The sequence below is a fragment of the Anabrus simplex genome, chromosome 1 (assembly GCF_040414725.1).
Source record: "Anabrus simplex isolate iqAnaSimp1 chromosome 1, ASM4041472v1, whole genome shotgun sequence".
Classification (NCBI taxonomy): domain Eukaryota; kingdom Metazoa; phylum Arthropoda; class Insecta; order Orthoptera; family Tettigoniidae; genus Anabrus; species Anabrus simplex.
In genome coordinates this window covers 1363232012-1363250036 of record NC_090265.1, presented here as the reverse complement: position 1 = coordinate 1363250036, position 18025 = coordinate 1363232012, and the positions used below count along the sequence as shown (strand labels likewise).

General features: G+C 41.8%; 1 protein-coding gene across 1 annotated transcript in view; it reads right to left on the bottom strand.

Moving 5' to 3' along the window:
• Window positions 1–18025, bottom strand: part of LOC136878850 (vesicular glutamate transporter 1) — a 246398-nt gene that overhangs the window by 20843 nt on the left and 207530 nt on the right. The window contains exon 11 of the mRNA XM_068225767.1: window positions 10325–10467. Coding sequence (XP_068081868.1) covers window positions 10325–10467 — 143 coding nt within the window. The remainder of the gene's footprint in view (window positions 1–10324; window positions 10468–18025) is intronic.

The window sequence follows — 18025 nt, the reverse complement described above, 5'->3', positions numbered from 1 at the left end:
TTAATTTTCAGCAATAACAGTAATTTCCCCAACAAATTGAATAGTTTCCATATGTTGTTTGGAATATCCAAAATAATTATTGTTTACAGTACAGTGTCAGATCTAGAAGCTTAAGCTCTACACCTGGACCGTACAAGCAACGAACAAAAAAAATGAAATAGATCAATAATTGGGACATTTGTGGCGAAGAAGCTACTGCAAATTAGGCCTACGCCAGCGTAATTTACAGTGTACTTATGGCCGGTTACGTCTCAAAACTCACGTGCGAAAATTAGTAGCAAATGGTATCAAAACTCACGACTGCAAACTAATAGCTAAATTAATATTCCAATGAGTTTCAAAATTCACGACTCCGGATAGCAGGTGCCTGCGATGACGGCAGGAGGGGTGAGGTGCGCGGTGACTCACTCACCAGGCCTCTCCTGATGCCACAATACCATTAACATTAAATTTATATCAAAAGGAAAAATACGTTATATTACCTTTAAGACCACAGAAAAATGTTTTGATGATAATAATAATAGTAATAATACTAATAATAATAATAATACACCCCTGTGTCATTCACCGACCATTATTTTCCCCTGTGTGTTGGGGTGGCAGAGTAACATCCACAGTATCCTCTGCCTATCGTAAGAGGTGACTAAAAGGGGCCCCAGGGGTACTTACATTTTTTTAGAAAAGGCCCTTGTCTTTCTTTGCCCGAAACCTTCATTTCTCGAAGTATGGGCCACCTTCCATTTTTCCCTCTGATTAGTATTAATAGAGGATGGCTGTCCAGTTGCACTCCCTCTTAAAACAGTAATCACCACCACCACCTTTTCCTTCATTGTTTTGAACACTTATTGATTTTTAATGAACCTTTCCACATTTTCTTGGCTGGGGAAAGAACCACCATCATAAAATATCAACAACATCAGCGCTGTGGATTTTTTTAAGCCATATAGCAACAGAACGTCAAAGAGAGCGATTGGCTACTTCGCTATATTTTAGATAAAATTCTGACACATTTTAATTTATGATTTTATAAATTTGGTAACTCAAGTAGTCAATACTACGAGTATATAACATTGCGTTTTGTGTAATCGCGTGGGGGCGTGATGTAATATATTAATCTATGCTAAGTAAGGCATCTGGGAGTAGATGACTCAGTCATACGTGTGGAGCATGAGTTCATATTATTTTCGGAAAGCGTATCAGAGACCGTTCATCATACTCGCCCACTTTCTGAAGGGAATGGAGATAAGTAATTTAATTTCCCTGCGATGAGATTCATGACCAAATTAATCTCTAATGAAACTAAATTAGTGAATTAACAGTCGTAATATTTAATATCGGTAAAATAAAGTTTCTTATATAAGTAAATGCCGTCTTCTGGCCTCATAATAGAACTAAGCCCCGGTAATTACTACCAACTGAAAATTTATTTTAACTAGCAGCAGACAATATACAGTCACTCCCATAAATATTCGGCTACTGATAAAATCCGCGAAAAAGTGACGACAGTAACGCACCCATGAGCCGAATGTGAAACCAAATGTGTCCAAGTTATGAAACTACATTTGGTTGCTTAGGCCGAAGAGGAATCACGGAACATTGATGTACAGTATGCTGTAAAAGAAAGGACATGGGTGAAATGACACGCCTCAAATATATTCGGTCACCCGAAAAGGCCGGGATTGCCGTTGTGTTCATTGACAGAGACAGGGCAGATAGCGTTGCAAAACGTTCAGTTCAGAAGTGCGGTGCCGCGAGACACGTCGTGCAGAAATCATTTGCTGCAGTCTTGCGGAATGGTATTAAATGGGGTGCAAAAGGCAACACAATACCACTTTTGAAGAACGCTAGCTCGTGATATTCCATCGTGCTCGAGGTAAATCGCATAGAAAGATATCGCAGATGCTTAACATAACCAGAACAACAATTGGAGATATAATAAGACGATGCAAAAATGAAGACAGAATTGATTCAATTCCCCAGACAGGCAGACCAAGAAGGCTGACACAACGAGAGAAGCGGTTGTGCTTCAGAATGTAAAACGAAATCCGAAAATTAGTGCGCCGAAACTGGCAGCAGCTGTTTTAGAGGAGTGTGGAAAGAAAGTGGGTACTGATACCGTGCGAAGAGCACTGCGAAGGAATGAGTTCTTTCGGAGGAGAGTTAGGAGGAAACCATACATTAGTGCAGTAAATAAAAACAAGCAGCTAGAGTTCGCAAAAACCTACGTACGCAAACCCAGTGCTTGGTGGGAGGATGTGTTATTTGTTGATGAGTCAAAGTTCACGTCTTCGTGTCCGATGGAAAGCAATTTGTGTGGCGGAAACGTCACTAGGAACTAAGAACAAGCAATTTACAAGCAACGGTAAAAAAATTGTGGAGGAAGAGCAATCGTGTAGGGATGTGTAGCATCGAATGGGGTTGGTGCACTGAGTTTCATTGAAGATACTTTGACAAAAAAGGGGGTATTTGGCTATCCTCAAAAACAATTTGCGACAATTTGCGGAACAACTTGGTATACAGTGTACTTTCAAGTTCTACCAAGATATCGACCTCAAGCACAAGTCGTAACTTGTCAGGGAGTGGCTGTTGTACAACTGCCCGAAGGTCTTGAAACTCCACCACAATCACCCTACCTGAACCCCGTCGAGAAGGTATGGAGTCGAATGAAGGCAGCTCTGCAATTGCGGTAGCCAAGTTCCTTCAGAGACTTGAAGAGGAGACTGCTACAAGAATGGGCGGTATTAAGCCCTGATTGTATCAAGAAAGTTATCGCCAGTATGTCGAATCGACTGGAATAGGTCCTAAAACATCAAGGTGGACCTACAAAGTACTGACTGTGTAACATTGTTGTGAATTATGCGAGTTTATGTTGTTTTTTGCATAGTGGCCGAATATTTTTGAGGTGGCACTAGAATTATTGCTTTTATGTAATGTGCGACGGAGGGCGTACTAATGACTGTCAGAAGATTTTGAATGACATCACAATGTTTGTAGAACGTGTTTTCCTACATTTTTCGTTGTATTAAACGTTATCATTATAGTGTAAGAATACCCAATAAAAGTGTGTGAAAAATCAGACTGACCGAATATTTATGGGAGTAACTGTACCTACTTTAATTTTATGTCGTCCGGCTGCATGGATACATGGTTAGCATGCTGGCCTGTGGTCCAATGGGTCCAAGGAGTCCCAGGTTCGACTCCTGGCCGGGATTTTCACTTTCATTTGTTAATTCCTATGGCTCGGGAACTGAGTGTTGTGCTGTCTTCAGCATTGGACTTCATGGATTGCAAAACAGAGGCGTATTTCTATTTTTCATCTATTCACATAATTCAATGGATTATCCATCCGACACACTTACACCGAAAAATTTATTCATGACGCAACCGATTATTCTACGCGATATAACTGAATGACATTTGAAATTCATTTGATTATTTATTCCATTATTTAAATAACCGGATGGAAGCTATTTGATTTTTAAAAAATATCCGATTATATCATCACTAGTAGGGTGGGCATATATCCATTCAAAGAAGAACTGGTCCTGCTCGTGAGGTTTGAGACTGGCCCAGATAGAGAAACCTATTCTTGCTAATCCTCTTCTTAGAATTCGTGAATTTTGATACTCGTGAGTTTTGAGACTCGTGGGTTCTGAGACGACACACTGATGGCCAATGGGTATTCTTTCTATAACTTTTGAAATGAATTCTGTAAAATTTCATTCGGATAAGATTTAGGTTGGCTGAAATACAAAAAAAAAAATGGAAATAGAAACATCACTACAGTCTAACTGGGGAAAGGAGTACCTCGCCCCTTCACCGTGGAACAAAAATCTTCGCCAGAATTATGATCTATAATTAGACTGGAGCTCGTTCATATAGTTTTATCTTAGAAATCACCACTACAGTATTCACAGACGAAGACTAGTAAAATCCTGAGGGGATGATTACACTGTCGTTACTTTCTGTACAATAATGAATAAAGTCATAAAAATTCAATCGTTTGTGTTCCTGGGTTAAAATACATGCTTGTACTGCCAGGGAACTGCTCCTTCGTTAACAAAATGATTACTGAGACGATCCCTCATGTTCTTGGCCAACTGTGTCGAGTTTGTCCCCCCATATTTCTCCAAATTGCCAAGTTCTCTCAGAATTAATGCCGATGCCCCGAGTGTATCTCTCCGACTAAGCCAGCCTCTTACCCATTCCCTTTTTTCCTCATTTACTTCTTCTAACGCTTCACTAACCTCTTGCAGTAATATGTTTGTAAATGTCTTTAAACACTTCCTTACGATGTGCTTACGAATTGACATGGTGCTACTACTGTACTCTACTGTATGACTCTACTCCCGTATGAACGATACGAGTGTCAACTCTACCAGACAGCGGTAGAGTAGAGGAACGTGGCTACTCTACTAACTACTCTACTCGCCTCGCTACTCTACCCGTGTAAACCAGCCCTTACTGCTGAGAATATTAAAATATAATGCTCCCTCATATTTGACCAAGTCCTTTGTTCAGATGAGTCAAGTGCATGATCGGGACAGTAGGTTTACAGCTAACACCCTTCAGGTTCCACTGCATCGTACGGTAAAGTGCAGTAAGTCGTTCAATGTCACTGCCTCTCAATTATACAATGATTTTAAACTATATGAAATACAGAAAAGTAGTGTCGGAACTCAGAAAAAATGTCTTAAATACCGCTACCTTTCCACTTATTAAACCATGTAAGTGAATTTTCACCAAATTAATTAAATAGTATGAAATATAATAATTTCTTAGATACATTTTAGATGCTCAGTGTTATTCTTAATTCATCCTCGGCATTAAAATTCTTAGCTTTCTCTTATGGCTTCTCTTCCTTTTAGTATAGTCTTTGTTTATGAAATGGTAAAAGTATTATTGTAATCTCTTAGATGTTTAGTTTTTAATCTTATTCTTATATCCTCAGTAGGAAAATGTATCTTACGCTTTTTATGTATTCTTTTTATTAGATGGTGTATATTAGTTGATACATTTAAGTTAAAGTGGCAGTTAGTTACAGCCAAAGGGACCTCTGGTCCTACTTGTAATTAACTTTAAATAAATATATTTCTATTTCTAATAGATCGAGCTCGCTGCGGTAGCTGCGGAATGAGTTTACAGACTCACTGTATAAGGTTTGTTGTTTGTATCTACATGGGAGGTTAAAATAATGAAGTCTGGTTAAATATGAAATGCGAGGAACACACAGTACTATGCGCTCATTCTTTTTATGAGCGACTGTACATACAATATAACCATATCATGTAAATAACTTTGGAGTGAATCATAGATATATTCCCAGTAGAGGTGACTAGAACAAACAGTTGCAAGTCATTGCGCATATACATTGAAATTCCTGCTCATTTAACCAAGTGTTGTTGAGGTACTGGTAATGATAAATACTACATCTTCATTATAGACCTGTACGCCTTTCAGCGTTCAGTCTGCACACCTCTGTGAATTTACTAACCGCCGCTACAATGCTCTCTTTGTAACTAGTTTCGTGGATTCATTTAGTTCTATAGGTACCTGTTATTTTAAATCGTTAGAAACTGAGTTTGACTATCGTCGTCTTGGTCTCCCTCTACTTCTCTTATCCTGCATAACAGGGCCCTTTATTCTCCTCCATTCGCCTTACACGACCCCACCGACGAAGCTGGTTTATGCGCACAGCTGCATCCATCGAATTTATTCCTAACTTATCCTTTAGTTCTCTACTGCTCAACTGGATTAATGGATACAAGCTGAAATAAAGAATGTTTTACCGCTCTTCTTTGATTCGCCCAAACGTCATGGCAATATTCTTAGGTGTAATATACGACAAAAGGGGACACTTTATGATCATTTTTTAAAGTGGGGATAATACTGGAGCAATCATTACTTTCATTACTCAGATCACAACGACCATAAAAACAAGTGGAAGAAAACCTCTCGCGTTTTCTCCAGCCTACCCCATCAGGAACTCATTCATTCCTTCTATCCAACCTCCCCACGGAATTTCAATCATCACACGCCATCTTCTTCACTCTCCTAAGATGCAATGTACACCGAGAAGGTATAGGAGACACCCACAAAACGTCAAACGGAGTAATCATCAAAGTTAACGGGAATACAGCAGTAAATAAGCAACCTAGGCTCAAGCACCCCTCTTCAACCCCTCTCATCACCACCCAATTGTCCGACTCGTTGGCTGAACGGTCAGCGTACTGGCCTTCGGTTCAGAGGGTCCCGGGTTCGATTCCCGACCGGGTCTGGGATTTTAACCTTAATTGGTTAATTTCAATGGCACGGGGACTGGGTGTATGTGTTGTCTTCATCATCATTTCATTCTCATCACGACGCGCAGGTCGCCTACGGGAGTCAAATAGAAAGACCTGCACCTGGCGAGCCGAACCCGTCCTGGGATATCCCGGCACTAAAAGCCATACGACATTTCATTTACCACCCAATTAAACTCCAACTTCTCAGCTGTGTAGTACGTGGGGCAGACGTACACCCCTCAGTCACTGAAGAGACTATCATACCATCTGAGCTTAATGCGGAGGGCTTGCCAACAGGAAGGCCTTCCGTCCGCATCAAGAATACAACGAGACCCACGTTCATGATATGAATTCTGCCAAAACCTGAAGATGTGGACAGGATGCTAGCCAGCCAAATCTCCATACATCGACACCATTACGTGCCCCCACCCCATCGCCAATCCATCCGATTTGAGCGCTGCCTCGTTTATATTTAACATTCCACCGCATAATACAAAGCCAATAGCCCAATATGAGGAAACTGCACCCAGAAGCACTCCACCCCCAAGTGTCCCCTCCCTCCCATCAGTGCAACATTTGCGGGGAAAATCATCCAATGTATGCTCACCGCTGTAGTGACCGTCCTGTGCCTCTCCCCGAACCAGCCAGAATTAATAGCCTCCATACGATTCACTGATACGAGCTGTAACAACACCCTCACGTTCACTCTTTCCATCTCCTACAGTTGAGATTTATAACCATTTCCATGTCCAGTACCCATCCTAAAAATAGACCCCTTGTCCTCGCCCGCTTACAAGCTGCAGCAGATCCCTTTGCTTTCCTTTATACGCAGCGGCTACTTTAACAACTCTCCATTCATCTGGTATAGCTTCTTCAACCAAACAATAATTAAATAAGTACTTCGGATATGGTACTATACCTCAACCCATTGTATTTAGTAATCTTATCAATTCCAACCGCTTTCTAGTTTTCAACTTTTGTATCTTATTGTAAGTGTCATTATTATCATATGTAAATTTTAATACTTCTTTAGCATTAGTCACCTCCTCTGTCTGGACATTAACCTTGTAACCAACAGTCTTTACATACTGCTGACTGAATATTTCTGCCTTTTGAAGATCCTCACATAGGCTACATACTCCCCTTGTTCATTAATTATTCCTGGAATGTCCTTCTTGAAACCTGTTTCTGCCTTAAAGTACCTATATATACCCTTCCATTTTTCACTAAACTTTTATGACTGACAATTACGCTTGCCATCATGTTATCCATAGCGGCCTTCTTTGCTTGATTCATTTTCCTAGTAAGTTCCTTCAATTTCTCCTTACTTCCACAGCCATTTCTAACTCTACTTCTTTCCAGTCTGCAACTCCTTAGTCTCTTTATTTTTCCATTATTATAAGGCGGGTCTTTACCATTCCTTACCACCTGTAAAGATACAAACCTGTTTTCACAATCCTCAACAATTTATCTAAACCCATCCCAGAGTCTGTTTACATTTTTATTTACCGTTTTACACCGATCATAGTTCCTTTTTAAAAACTGCCTCATGCCTGTTTTATCAGCCATATGGTACTGCCTAATAGTCCTACTAAGACCTTCCTTTCTATAACATTTGATTTTAACTGCGACAAAAACAGCTTCATGATCACTAATATCATCTATTACTTCGGTTTCCCTACCAAGCTCATATGGTTGTACCAGCACCACATCCAGGATATTTTTCTTTCCAGCTGTTTCCATCACTTTCTTATATGACAAGAAACTCGACACCTTCTTTGACTTCACTCCATGTTGAGTGAATAAAAACTACTCAAGACTGTCATGCAAACGAAAGTAGAAATCGAATTACCCTGGTCAATAACCTTCCATGTTTTATAATTTCTGTTGTGACTACAAAATAAAGGTTACCAGCAGCATTTTTCTTCTTTAAGAGGCTTTTAGGTACAGGGCTGCATTCTTTAACACTCACATCAATAAAGAAAGTCGAAGCTTGCAGTTTTTTCGTGTTGCGCATTGTGAGTGACGATCATAAGACTAATGTTAGCATTACAAGAAGAATGTCTTCTTCAAATGACATTAAACCGAAGATCTGTCATCCTGTTGATAGTGAAATGCCTCTTCTTGCTTTCGACCAATCGCACTTCTGAAAAAGTAAGAAATTTTTTACTCAAAAATCTATGTTTGATGGTACCCAGGATATAGACCCTAAATGGTGATTTTATCAAGAAACTGTATCAGATGAAATCAAATGAAACTGTGAAACCGGTTCCTTTTTTTTACACACAAAAACATCGAGCCGTCTAAGTTTAAGAAAGTGAATGTGCGGTGCGTAAAATATATCTTTGCGACTGAAGTAATAACAACCATAGGATATTTAAAAGACCACTCGTATACAGATATGCACGAATTTTTAATGCAGGTACCACTGTCAAACACATGTTATCAATAAAAAAATGATTCGACATACATGTCAGTAGCACAAATGTAGCAACATTGCAGCTGGACAAGATGTTAATTCTTTTAACGAGACCGAGTTGTTCAACAGTGCTTATGGACTTGATTTATAAAAGAGATTAAAACTGCAGGCTGCAGTATCCATCTGATTATTCATGTTTTTGTATTGAAAGGACAAACATTTGTGCGTAAAAATCCTGTTGCGTCTATTTACTGCCTGTGTTGCGAGATTTTCCTAACTTCAGTTGTCCTGAAATCCGACATTCACAGTTATTTAGTGAAGTTATTTAGGAGTGTGCTATTTCTGTATTCTTAAATAACATGGTAGGTAGGTAAGGGTTATTCTGCCCGAAGGCAGGTCCGAACCTCCGCAGAGGTGTTCCTGAGCCGGAGTTTACGTGCGGTAGGGTGGCCAGTTCCTTTCCGCTCCTCCATTCCCTTATCCCCCACCAACAGCGCGTGGCAACCCATCCAACTCCTGACCACGCCCAATGTTGCTTAACTTCGGAGATCTCGCGGGTTCCGGTGTTTCAACACGGCTACGGCCGTTGGCCTTAAATATCATAGCCACATAAATAATTTTTCTTTTTATTCCTAAGTTTTCATTCCTCTCCCTGAAGGGGAGGGGTGGGCCACCTTGAAAGTTACGCCTTCATCCTGGCCAGGACACATAAATAACAGAGACCTATGAAAGATTTGAACGCTAGAACGCGAAACACTTAAACAGAAAAATGTGTGAAATTATTTATTTTCTACAGTATTTACCACCGTTGTCCGCCTCTGTGGCGTAGTGGTTAGCGTGATTAGCTGCCACCCCCGGAGGTCCGGGTTCGATTCCCGGCTCTGCCACGAAATTTGAAAAGTGGTACGAGGGCTGGAACGGGGTCCACTCAGCCTCGGGAGGTCCACTGAGTAGAGGTGGGTTCGATTCCCACCTCAGCCATCCTCGAAGTGGTTTTCCGTGGTTTCCCACTTCTCCTCCAGGCGAATTCCGGGATGGTACCTAACTTAAGGCCACGGCCGCTTCCTTCCCTCTTCCTTGCCTATCCCTTCCAATCTTCCCATCCCTCCACAAGGCCCCTGTTCAGCACAGCAGGTGAGGCCGCCTGGGCGAGGTACTGGTCATACTCCCCAGTTGTATCCCCAGACCAAGAGTCAGAAGCTCCAGGACCCTGCCCTTGAGGCGGTAGAGGTGGGATCCCTCGCTAAGTCCGAGGGAAAAACCGAACCTGGAGGGTAAACAGATGATGATGATGATGATGATTTACCACCGTTAACATTATTTTGTACGGTTTTTTCCGCGTGTAAGGTGTGGTTCAAATATGTTTATCGAGTGATTGCTAATATATTTAAACAGAAATATGCAAAATACTTAACGTGTGCTATAATGAACAAGTGTTTCAATGCCAACGAAGCAGCGCTCAGCGGTAAAAATGGGAACTAAGCCCATATCGCCTGATATCCCTCATACTGCTTTATTGGGAAGACGTATTAGCGCAGTCATAGTAGAGGGCGATGATATCTCGTAGGCAACGCCTGCACCCAGTTGTAGATTAGAACGAAGTAGATGAAGTTGTACTCACCAGAGCGTAGCATAAGCGAATGCCGCAAGCGCCACACCTGCGATAACACAAACTAAGACGGCCGTGATGTTTGTTAGGTACGTAGAGAGCAGCAGTGCGGTAGCTTGAAGTATGAAGGCTCCACACATGAAGATCTTGCGCACCTGTGAGAAAGTTGTGACGGAGGCATTAGCAGTATACATGTTTCTAATGGTACTACTTAATTTTACAGGATCGCGAGATATTTTCTATTTGTAAATTCCATAATGATATAACTGGGAAACGATAGCTCTTACTGTGGGCTCAAAGTTACGAGATCGAATCCTGGCACAGTCCCTTGGCATTTTAAAGTTCTTAAATCTAGAGAGCCGAGTCATTAGTTTTGCGGATACATTCAACAACATTTTAGGACGAAAATCCTGCACTCCAATATTCATTAAAATACATGGGAATAATAATAAGTATGATTGATTATTATTATTAAACCTTAAATGTAGAGTATTTTCGTTTCAAATTGATAGTTTTAGATAGTAGCATTGAGAGGAGTATTGTTGTTATAAGGCTTTGTTCACGTTACATCAGCGTCCTGGGAGGTGTTAGACAAAAGTGAATGCTAATTTCATTGTAAAGAGAGAGGGGTTTGGAGATCTCTTCCCACGAATTGTTTGGCAGGGGTGGTAGATGTAGCTTAATTGAGGCTAGAGTTAAAAGCTAACACTAAGACATGATGTTCAGTCTCCCACGATTTCTGCTTGTCAGAATGACACATGTTTAAAACAATTTTCAAATTGCGATGTCATCGCACAACAATGTCCCGTAAGTGATAACTTTCTTCATGTCTAAGCAAAACTCATGTTATGAAATAATTTTGAAGTAGAAACAGAAGAATTATCATAAATCACACTTTGAGGAGAGGAAGTCCCATTATAGGAAATCATTTGCCTGAAAGCAGGTTAACCTTAATGTTAGAATTAGTGGTCCGAAAAGAGCAGAGGATGATATATTTTGAAAACCGACCTAATAAAGTTGAAATGAAGGTATTTCCACCAGATGATCGAGTAATTTCCGTCTCTATAGCGTAATGGTTAGCACTATTAGCTACCGCCCCGGGGGACTATTGACAGAAATCTAAAATGGCAGGGGGGTTGATATGTGGTTAAAATGGTACATGCAGCTCTCCTCCACTGGGGGGTTTCCTGAAAAGACTTGCACTACCTCAATATGAGGACACGAGTTTACTTTATCGGGTAATGGGACCTACGACAACAATATAAAAACTTCAGCGGGATGAAGGGGAGGATTGGCAGCAAACAGGCCTATCAGAGTATTAGAACACGGGATTTTACTGAAGTCCGCCTCTGTGGTGTAGTGGTTAGCGTGATTAGCTGCCACCCCCGGAGGCCCGGGTTCGATTCCCGGCTCTGCCACGAAAATTTGAAAAGTGGTACGAGGGCTGGAACGGGGTCCACTCAGCCTCGGGAGGTCAACTGAGTAGAGGTGGGTTCGATTCCCACCTCAGCCATCCTGGAAGTGGTTTTCCGTGGTTTCCCACTTCTCCTCCAGGCGAATGCCGGGATGGTACCTAACTTAAGGCCACGGCCGTTTCCTTCCCTCTTCCTTGCCTATCCCTCCCAATCTTCCCATCCCTCCACAAGGCCCCTGTTCAGCATAACAGGTGAGGCCGCCTGGGCGAGGTACTGGTCATACTCCCCAGTTGCATCCCCGACCGAGAGTCTGAAGCTCCCGGACACTGCCCTTGAGGCGGTAGAGGTGGGATCCCTCGCTAAGTCCGAGGGAAAAACCGAACCTGGAGGGTAAACAGATGATGATGATGATGATGATGATGATTTTACTGAAGATTGTAGATGAATTTTGTTACGAATGTGGGGGCCAGAAATACAGCAAAGCAATGTGGAAAATGTTCATGATATTCCAAAGTGGCCATCAATCATATCATCGCAACTTGAACTTTGAGAACATGTTGAGACCATACGACTAAGAGCGAGGGGTAGAACAACTTTACCGGGCGAGTTGGCCGTGCGCGTAGAGGCGTGCGGCTGTGAGCTTGCATCCGGGAGATAGTAGGTTCGAATCCCACTATCGGCAGCCCTGAAAATGGTTTTCCGTGGTTTCCCATTTTCACACCAGGCGAATGCTGGGGCTGTACCTTAATTAAGGCCACGGCCGCTTCCTTCCAACTCCTAGGCCTTTCCTATCCCATCGTCGCCATAAGACCTATCTGTGTCGGTGCGACGTAAAGCCCCTAGCAAAAAAAAAAAAAAAAAAAAAAAAGAACAACTTTGGGAGTAGTAAGCAGTAGGTTTGTGAATAATGAGCCCATTCTGAAGACAGAACGAGCCGTGATACTGAGGGGATGAAATAGTGTCACTGCCTGACAAAATTCATAATTTTCATTGTAAGTCTGGCAAGACTAGAACGAACAAACAATGACGTACAGTATCAGCGTGTGCTGTGTTCATCTGCACAGTGCTCTCTAAATAATGTAATATTTCTAGTTCTTTCTCACACAGACATCAAACTACGCAGTTGAGTTTTCGTATAGCTGACCAGTATATACAATAAATCCCTGAATTGCATATGGAATAATTGATTGTCGACAGGCACAACAAAAGAAAAGGAGCAGTGATGTTTAAACCTCATTTCTGTCCTTTACTGAAAATCCTGTACGAATAAACGGGAGACGCTGCTATTGTAGCCTACGTCTTTGGCGTAGGGTAGGGAGCCCGTGCTCCAGGGACGGTTTTTTTAATTCTTTCCCAATATGACGCATCCGTCGGGAAGAGTACTGAGATTATCATCATCATCATCATCATCATCATCATCATCATCATCTGTTTACCCTCCAGGTTCGGCTTTTCCGTCGGACTCAGCGAGGGATCCCACCTCTACCGCCTCAAGGGCAGTGTCCTGGAGCTTCAGACTCTTGGTCGGGGAATACAACTGGGGAGAATGACCAGTACCTCGCCCAGGCGGCCTCACCTGCTATGCTGAACAGGGGCCTTGTGGAGGGATGGTAAGATTGGAAGGGATAGACAAGGAAGAGGGAAGGAAGCAGCCGTGGCCTTAAGTTAGGTACCATCCCGGCATTCGCCTGGAGGAGAAGTGGGAAACCACGGAAAACCACTTCGAGGATGGCTGAGGTGGGAATCGAACCCACCTCTACTCAGTTGACCTCCCGAGGCTGAGTGGACCCCGTTCCAGCCCTCGTACCACTTTTCAAATTTTCGTGGCAGAGCCGGGAATCGAACCCGGACCTCCGGGGGTGGCAGCTAATCACGCTAACCACTACACCACAGAGGCGGACGAGATTATTATTATTATTATTATTATTATTATTATTATTATTATTAACAAATACATTGCAATTGGAGATAACCCGGTGGAAATGCTTACTTACAGTAGTATGAGAACGAAGTAAAATTTAAAACATAAGTTACATGACGACAACAACAACAACAACAACAACAAAAGTACAACAAACAATTCCATGACAACCAAGTATTACAAGAAATTACATCGGAACAAGAAATTTAACGATAAACAAAGTAAGAATGAAAAGGAAGTGCGTTAAGACAAGAAACAAAAGAAGACTTGAGTTACAAATGACATACAGGTAACATGATTATTAAAGGCAATCGCATAGAAATTAGGCCTAATGCGAAACTTGTGGAAAATAACTTAAAATATTCCCTTACATATAACGTAACATAACTACAATGCTGACACTTAGAAATTCACCCAAAATTTACAAACCGGGCGAGTTGGCCGTGCGCGTAGAGGCGCGCGGCTGTGAGCTTGCATCCGGGAGATAGTAGGTTCAAATCCCACTATAGGCAGCCCTGAAGATGGTTTTCCATGGTTTCCCATTTTCACACCAGGCAAATGCTGGGGCTGAACCTTAATTAAAGCCACGGCCGCTTCCTTCCAACTCCTAGGCCTTTCCTATCCCATCGTCGCCATAAGACCTATCTGTGTCGGTGCGACGTAAAGCCCCTAGCAAAAAAAAAAATTACAAAACATTTCATTACACGTATTTTGTATATGCTGGATGAATTTCAAAGTGTCTTGAGTTTTAATTATCCCAATTGAACCAGCTGCCCCTACAAATATTTTTGTTTGTGCAGTCCATCAAACGTGTGAGATCGTCGTGAGGTCGATATTTTTCTGCTAACATCCCGTATGGTACTAATGCAGTGTAAGCACAACCTGCAAAGTATTCTGAACACTATTATTGTTCCCGCCATTGTTCTATAGACCGTTCGAAAATTGTGACATCCTTTCAATCTTGCATCGTCCGTCAGTCTACTCACTCTACCATGCAGCTATGTTAAGACCGGGTAAAGTAAAAACGCGAAATTAACGCTTAAACTACGATAGTGACATGGAGAGCATACGAAACAGTTAACCAGAAGAGTAATGTATTCTAGGGCATTATTGATATGTCTCACTCACAGCTGCGGCGTAGTGCATGTGGTCAAACGCTAGCTGCCAATTAACGGTACTTTACACGTATTTTGTAAATGTTGGATGAATTTTGAAGTATCTTGAGGTTTAACTATCAAAAGTGAATCAGCTACCCATACAAAATCTTTTACATCGATATGAAGCTCCATTGCATATACACAGACTAGCGCGTGCCATGCACAAGCAGTAAAACGCCGCTATTATTGTTTGTGTATGCTGCGCACACGGCACTGCTATATAAGTCGTTTCAGTCATTCGCCATGTATTCCGCGGACGAATACGTTGAAATGATCTTTATCTACGGGGAAGTAAGAGAGAATTCGTTGCAGGCATTGCCTTTGTATTAGGAAAGGTATCCGGACAGGCGACATCCGACTGCAAAGACTTTCCGCAGTGTTTAAAGACGTTTTCGAACAACAGGGGTTCTTCAGGCGAACCACCTGTCTGAGAGAAGACCGTAACATCTAATGAGAACAAGGAGGTTATTCTGGACACAGGTCGCAATAACTCACACACGGTACAGGGTAATTGCACAATAGGTGAACATCAGCCGTCTTCCGTACTACCAATGCACTATACCGCACCACGGCACCATATGTGTAGGTAGATTACAGCAAATACAGTAGAGACAATACGCGACACTTCCGGATTTAGCCTTGTTAAAATGAGAGACATTTCGCAAGTGGCGCTCCTAGTGGCGTGACCTGGAAATTCGCGCTAAATTCAATATCAATGGAAATGTATATACGGAAATGGATAAATAAATTACGTCTAGAAAGAAAGTGTTACTAAAATATTAACTTCAAAGTTGCTAAAGCAATTCTGGATAAATGAATGAAGAATTATTTAAGAGGTTATTATTTAAAGACTGAAATTAGACATATAATCAAGATGTGAAATGGACTGCTGTGAAAGGGATTGATCTTTCATTTATGCATTCCTTTTTTAGCTTTAACATTCCTGTCCGAACTTTGACGGCTAGATTTGTCTTTTTTCACATTTGAAAGCATGGTGTCATCACATTAGGATACTTGTCAATAAAAATATCGGCACATTTCTTACACACATGATTCAATTAATTTACATTTAAGAGCTGGACAATTTTCCTTTTAACTTGAAGCCTACTAACAGAAAGAAAATCTATAAATTTAGCCGCGAAAACATTAAAAATTTTCCTATAAGCAATACTTGCTATTACATTACGGTAAATCAAATTTGCATCATCATATCGTTTCAACAAAATATGTACATTTCTTAAATCACCCATATTTTCTTCAGAGCTTGACAACGCATTACGGCATTCCAAATGGGGTAACTTGGAACACAACCAGCCACACACATATGCATATGCATTTTCCTGAATTAAATCAACCCACAGAACACACCTACAACAACACATCGGTATTGAAGGTTAACTGCTGCATTATACAATAAAATAAGCGTATTACATTTTAAGCCAGTTAAAATGGGTCGCGCAGGTCAGAAGTTTAGGAAGTACTATAAGAATCTCTTTGTAACTGGAAGAATATATATGCAAACACAGTATTTACCTACATTTTCTTGTCACGAGGGAAACGGAAGAAAGACCGCGAATCCTTCTGCACTTCATAGTTATTGCATCCAAACGCAGCACATATCTTTCCACTCATACTGACAGAAGATATAAAGGAATGACACACGTTACTATTTATTTATGTCAACTTAATTCAAACGCATAAATAACGCCAAAAACTTCACAAACAAATGCACGTGCTTTTATGACAGAATCAGTAACTCCAGGTCACTCCGCTAGATAGAGCTCTAATCGCTGTCCCTCGATATCTCGTAGAATGTCGCGTATTGTCTTTACTGTATTTGATTACAGTTCATGTTATAATTTTAACACGGTCGCTGTGTCCTTTTCGTATTTCACAGACGTTTCCTTTATATATCAGATCACTTACAGAGTGCACCCCCCAGCTTCCATTAATTTTTTTTTTTTTTTTTTTTTTTGCTAGGGGCTTTACGTCGCACCGACACAGATAGGTCTTATGGCGACGATGGGATAGGAAAGGCCTAGGAGTTGGAAGGAAGCGGCCGTGGCCTTAATTAAGGTACAGCCCCAGCATTTGCCTGGTGTGAAAATGGGAAACCACGGAAAACCATTTTCAGGGCTGCCGATAGTGGGATTCGAACGTAAGCTCACAGCCGCGCGCCTCTACGCGCACGGCCAACTCGCCCGGGCTTCCATTATTTAAGAATATTATGGCATAACAGCTTCCTATTTTTGTGTAGACCGTAAATACGAAGATAGCCGTTTACTGTGCTTACCAGGGGCGGCTCTAGGGTTAGTGACATGTCACTCCCTAGATTCACCAAGAAAAAAATAGTCATTTTCAGTTAAAATGTATACGGCATTGTTAAACAGCGGAGAAAACTTCAATAACTACTTCCCACCGCAACAGTTCGCGCTCGAGTGAATGCCGCCGCAGATCCACTGTCTAGCGGCTCAGGCCTGGAGAGACAGTGTGATGCGCATTTACTCTTGGATTTCAATTATCGTACATTATGTACGGCTCCATGGCTAAATGGTTAGCGTGCTGGCCTTTGGTCACAGGGGTCCGGGTTCAATTCCCGGTAGGGTCGGGAATTTTAACCATCATTGGTTAATTTCGCTGGCATGGGGGCTGAGTGTATGTGTCGTCTTCTTCATCATCTCATCCTCATCACGACACGCAGGTCGCCTATGGCAGTCAAATCAAGAGACCGTCACCTGGCGAGCCGAACTTATCCTCGGACACTCCCGGTACTAAAAGCCATACGCCATTGCATTTCATTGTCATCGTATATTTTAATCAAGTCAACAAATTTGTTGACCTAGTAGGCTAAATCCAGACACTATTCAAACTTTAAATGCTGTAGGCCTATTTTCATTTTAAATTTAGTATAAAGTATAGAGTCCGCCTCTGTGGTGTAGTGATTAGCGTGATTATCTGCCATCCGCGGAGGTCCGGGTTCGATTCCCGGCTCTGCCACGAAATTTGAAAAGTGGTAGGAGGGCTGGAACGGGGTCCACACAGCCTCAGGAGGTCAACTGAGTAGAGGTGGGTTCGATTCCCACCTCAGCCATCCTGGAAGTGGTTTTCCGTGGTTTTCCACTTCTCCTCCAGGCGAATGCCGGGATGGTACCTAACTTAAGGCCACGGCCGCTTCCTTCCCTCTTCCTTGCCTATCCCTTCCAATCTTCCCATCCCTCCA